The 5,445-nt window shown below is 52.0% G+C and overlaps 1 protein-coding gene across 1 annotated transcript in view; it reads right to left on the bottom strand.

The window, feature by feature from the left end:
* Positions 1-1,187: 1,187 nt before the first annotated feature.
* HOXB3 (homeobox B3) overlaps positions 1,188-5,445 on the bottom strand; it is a 6,069-nt gene continuing 1,811 nt past the window's right edge. The window contains exons 2-3 of the mRNA XM_017837098.1: positions 3,031-3,575; positions 1,188-1,951 (exon numbers count right to left, since the gene is read on the bottom strand). Coding sequence (XP_017692587.1) covers positions 1,188-1,951; positions 3,031-3,457 — 1,191 coding nt within the window. The 5' untranslated portion in view covers positions 3,458-3,575. The remainder of the gene's footprint in view (positions 1,952-3,030; positions 3,576-5,445) is intronic.

Below are 5,445 nucleotides of genomic sequence, written 5' to 3'. Positions count from 1 at the left end.
GAAAATATTTTAAACTGGCTATAACCAATAAATATATATGAATGTTCACCAGAACACACACCTATTGAAGGGCCTCTCGACTGAGGTGGACGAGAGCCCTTCAAAGTTGTTTTAATACCCATTATATGTAAACTCTAAGTGCAACAAAGATGTCCAGACAAGAAAGCATCAGCAAATCCCAGTGATCCATTCACTTCTGCTTCGATTGGAGGACATTCCATGTGTTCAAATATACCCTGTTTTCACGTAAGGTCAAAGAGAGAAGAGGAGGAAAGAAGAAGCGTAGGACTCCTAAGTCCTAAGATTGCTTTTCTGTCAACGAACCCCTAAGAAAAAAATACCAACCCCCCCCGAAAACTACAAACTTCACGTCATCAGAGGCAAAGGCGGGAAAATATTCAGACCTGTCAGCTCTTCCTTCCTCTCTTTGGGCTGCTCTCTCATTGCTGGGAGGGGGTTTAGGCATCTCAAAAACTTATTTCCCGAACCCTTTGTGATTCTCAGAGCTCTTTTATTCTAATTTTTTTGTTTGTTTGTTTAGTATTATTGTTATTTTTGAGAGGGGAAGCGGGGACTGGAGGGGAAGAGCGTGAATCCCACGCGTTGGCAGGTGTGGATATTTGCAGTCCGTGCGGGGGCCGGTGGGAAGTTACTCGGTGGAAGAAGGACTCCCTTCCTCTCTGGAGAGGAAAGCACAGGTTGATCTCGAGGAGGAGCCAGAGGGTAATTCCCTGGTGAATCTCTTCTAATTGTGTGCACGTTTGTGAGGGTGCAGAGACACCAACTGCAAAGACTTGGCTGGTTGACTCTTCTCCTTTCCAGTTGTCCAAGGACTGTCAGTGGTGATCTGTGCTCGGGTTGGAGCTCGGGGGTGTCGCTGCTCCGAACCTGCCACATTCCCACAAACCCACCCCAAACCCATTTCAGAAGCATTTGTGTTGAAACACAGGAGGTATATCCCTTCAGGGAGAGAGAGAGAGAGCTGCTTTAGGCAGTGAACACCCAAAGGGCGCCTAAGAAATCCCAGAAATAACAACGGCGAGCGCGACAGGCCGGTGGAAACATCCCCGCCGAGGAAAGAAAGAAAGGAAAACAGCTCAACACAAATGTTCCTGAAGCTGAGCCTGCCCTCTTCCCCTCTCCCCTGCCCCACGGAGGGCTCCCAGCTGCTTCACCCCGGCCCCCTATCACAGGTGGGTGAGCTTGGGCGCCTCTTGGATTCTGCCCTGAGAAGAAGCGTGGTGGCTGGAAAGGTCTGTGTAGGTGGGGTGGCCCTCGCACGGTCCGTGGTGCTGGCTCGGGGGCATCTGGGGGGGCCCGTTGTAGTCCATGCTGGCAGCCTGGTGGTGTGGCAGGTGATTGAGGCCGTACAGGGAGGGGCCGGAGGCGGGCATAGAATCCACATAGTTGCCTCCCACGTAGACGGGGCTGCCCTGCATGCTGGGAGTCCCGTAGGCCACCCCGTTGCCCGGTAAGACGTGCGGGTCGTACTCGGGGGCCGTGTTGGCGTATTTCTGTTGGGAGGGGCAGCCTTTGATGGGGTTTTGGTAGTTACTGGACATGGCATAGGCATTTTGGTGGGGTTTGTTGAAGGAAGGCGGCGAGGGGGCGTCGTAGCTGCCGCCCATGGTGTGCAAGGCGTTGATGAAGCCGGCGGAGGATTGCATGGGCTGGGGCGGGCTGCCCGTGGGGGAAGGCCCTCCGGAGGAGGACCCCACGCCTTTGGACTTCTGGTCTTTCTTGTACTTCATCCTCCTGTTCTGGAACCAGATCTTGATCTGCCTCTCGCTGAGGTTCAGCAGGTTGGCCATCTCCACGCGCCGGGGCCGGCACAGGTAGCGGTTGAAGTGGAATTCCTTCTCCAGCTCCACCAGCTGGGCGCTGGTGTAGGCCGTGCGGGCCCTCTTGGAGGCCGAGGAGCCCGGAGGGCTTTTCTCGCCACCGCAGGTTTCTGCCGGGGCCCCCAAAATGAAATAAGAGATAATTACTGACACGCAGAAATTGAAAGCATCGTTTCTTAATAAATCCTGGAACGGGCGCGAGGGTTCGACCCCCCCTCCCCCTTCATCACCCCTTCGCATTAGCCTGCACTCCATAATCGTGGCATTTATTAAGAGTTCTGTTCTCCAAAGCTGCCCCTGCTTTATGAAAATTTGATCATGTCATGTAGAAAAGGATTCCAGGGCCATTTATTTAGGAGTCGATTATTTCCAGCAGATAATTTCGAGAAAATAATATTTGGCAGTGGGGGGGGGGGCAGGGGCTGCAAAGTCAATTAATGCTAACATGGGGCAGTGCTGGGAGGTGTTTGGTTGGCTGAGGTGGGAATGCACACTCAGACACACTCAGACACGTCCTGTGTGTCTGGTGTTTGCGCAACACCAATATTTGTGTGTCTCGTATTTGTGCAACACAAGTATTTGCGTGCACGTCGTCCGACACCAGATGACGTTCGTACCCACCTTTTTGTGAGAGAAACGTGATGGAACAGCTAAATTACATTAATGTAGGGTGAAGTGTGTGCCACTAAGTTTACACCAATACATTTGTCAAAACAGGGATATTCCCAGTGTGATTTTTAATTTTTTTTTGGATCCTGTCAGCCTTTGGTGTGTCCTTGTGCGAGGAGGTGCAGATGTTTGTGCATCTGCTCCCCAGGTGCCCACATAGCCCGTGTTCGCTGCCATGTCTGGAGGCAGGGAGGTGGGAAGAGAACAAACAGCTTTAGCAGCCCCAGGCTGAGCAGGTGGGTGCCCATCTCCATGTTTCTGTGTCTGCACGGTCGGACATCACCTGTGAACAACCACCTGGCCGCGTCTCCCCGCGGTTATGTCGGAAACAAACCAAGTGTGTGGGGCCAGAGCTGCAAGACGGGCTCGTGCCCAGCGCCAGGATCCTCTCTGGATCCTCTCTGGATCCTCTCTGCGTCCTCCCCTCCCTCCAAACGGGCCCACCCTGACCAGTGGCTTCCCCACCTTGTGCGGGGCAAGCAGGAGACAGACAGACGGCCCCGAGAGCACGACCGAGTACCTGCGCTGGGGGAGCTGTTTTTCTGCTTGGAGTTTTGCCTCGACTCTTTCATCCAGGGGAAGATCTGCTTGGTGAGACTGGCGCTGGCGCCCAGGTTGGCTTTGCCGGGGGCGTTCTTGCCGCCCCCGGGCTGGTTATTGCTGTTGCCGCCGGCGTTGTTGGCGGGGTTGGGGGGCGGCGACACGGGCGGGGGCGGGTGGTGCTCCTGGGGCAAACTGGGCCTCATGCAGCTCCCGTTCAGCTCTTTACTCTTGGTCGTGTTGCCAAGAGACTGGAGGGAGCAGGCAGACCTCTGGAAGTCGCTCTCCACGTGAGAGGCCGCCTGGAAGGGCTGCTGGGGACCCTCGTAGCCGAAGCCGTTGGCGCTCCCGTAGGAGTAGCCGCCCCCGAAGAGCGTGGAGCCGTCGTAGTACGTGGTCTTCTGCATCTCTGGGGCTCCCCAAAACGATTTTTCCGGCTACCAGGGTCTTGACACCCCTATGGCAGAACATTGGCACCCCAAGGCCACGTGACAGGCCGTTTCCAGCTGTCTGTTGGAAGCTGACCTGAAAGGTTAGGAGAAAACACACAATAATAGTCCCCGGCCCATGAATCCATCTTGGGGCCTGAAAGGCCCATGACATGAATAGGGTCCCGCAGAACAGGAGGAACAGATGCTTGGAGCAGATTTCGTCCCGTGTGCAGCCTGAGGAGGCTCCAACAAATGTTACAGTGCAAAAGTTGAGCTGAATTTTTTTTTGGGGGGGACACACACACAACAGTTTTCCTGGTTGGTTTGGTTGGCTGTTGGTTGCACCTTTTTTTTTTGGTTTTTTTCCCCCCTGCCAGGATGTACAACGTGCTCCAAGAGCGCACGTGGTTCCATCTGCACACATCTATTTCCTCCTGTACTTCTCTATATGCTGCACAATTAAATATATCTGCACACACTCCCCATTGAACACGTGGGTACATCCATGGGGATGTGTGTCACCTGCACACACCCACGTCCACAGAACACAGAAAACAACCCAAATATTGGGGTCCAGGAGGGAGAATTGCTGGCCACAAGCACGAAAGGAATGAAAGTCCTGCTTTCTCAGCCCTGACCTATTCAAATCAGCCCTTCACACACACAGCAACGTTGCACCTTCCGAAATTAAAAGTCTGGTGGGTTTATTGCAGGGCCTCTGCCCGGTCTGTTTGTTTTGAAGCTGAAAACAGCAAACATCAATATGTTTTCTCCAGGTAACCATGTCCTGGCACAGTTGGCTCCCTTTGCTGTTTACACAGGAACTCACAATGTCTCTGGAATTCAGAGCAAATATTCTCAGCAGATTTGAGCAGGGGCACGGATTCAAGAATGTGCTGCCTTTGGCCTGCTCCTGAGTGTCTCTGTCTCTCTCTCCCTCTCCCCCTCTGGAAGCACAGGTTGTATTTAGAAAACAACCCCCTTCCCTGCCTGCATGGCTTTGTACTCAGCAGTCCTGAATCCGGAGCTACCGTTGGCAAAATGTTGATTCCAAAACCAGTCCAGTTGCTGTTGCTATTTCCCCACCACCACCTTTGGAAAACAAACACGGTCACCAGGCCATTTGCTCTTAACTTTCTCCCCCTTTGATTTTTCATCCTTCCTCCCTCCCTCAACCCAAGCTCTAAAAAAGTCCAAAAAAACCCCCGTTCCAAAGCCTAAAATTACAAAACGAAACCTTCCTTTTTTCCCCCTTCTCTCTCTGACCTTTTTTACGGTTCTTTTATCTCTTTCCTTCTCTTTTTTTCTTTCCTCAAAGCATAAACTTTTTCCACCATAAAGACAGAGCAGAAATACCCTCAAAACCGGTGAAACTATCTCGGCCTGAAAATAATCTGATGGGTGAGGCTCAATCCAGCAGCAGTCGGGTTTAAAAAAGGCAGGGAGACTTCTCTCTGCAGCCAAGAGTTTGCGAGGAGCCACTGTGCGTTTTGTTTGGCCAATTGATACCCACTGTATATTTAATCGTATCTCTTGTATATTTAATTTTATCTGGGCTCTTTCATTCTGGACAATAAAATAAAATAAACTCCGCGGAGATAAAGCCTAACGCGATATTTCTGAGGGCCGGGGTTTAACAGAAGCCGCGGCTCGACAATAAATAACATCTCTTTTTTTTTTTCCCCCCCTTCCCTGACTGCTGCGTTCTTATGTCACGTCACATGAAACCTCCGTTTGGTTCCACCACAGCCTCAGACAACGTGTCCACGGAGGGACCGCTCGGCTTTTTTCACAGCGATTAAATCCTTGCTGCATTCCCAGATCCGCGCTGGCTCTTCCACGGAGATGTCTCATTGTCTCCGGAGGGTTCGAGCTCCTCGCGGGGAGTTGTTCTCCTTCGCTTTCCTCGCCATGATAAATATGTCTTATTAAAAAAAAAAAAAAAAAAAAAAAGAAAGAAAGAA

This window comes from Lepidothrix coronata, unplaced genomic scaffold, assembly GCF_001604755.1.
Source record: "Lepidothrix coronata isolate B3197 unplaced genomic scaffold, Lepidothrix_coronata-1.0 Scaffold291, whole genome shotgun sequence".
Classification (NCBI taxonomy): Eukaryota; Metazoa; Chordata; class Aves; order Passeriformes; family Pipridae; genus Lepidothrix; species Lepidothrix coronata.
The sequence above is the reverse complement of the archived record's forward strand: the minus strand, read 5'-3'. Positions and strand labels throughout refer to the sequence as shown.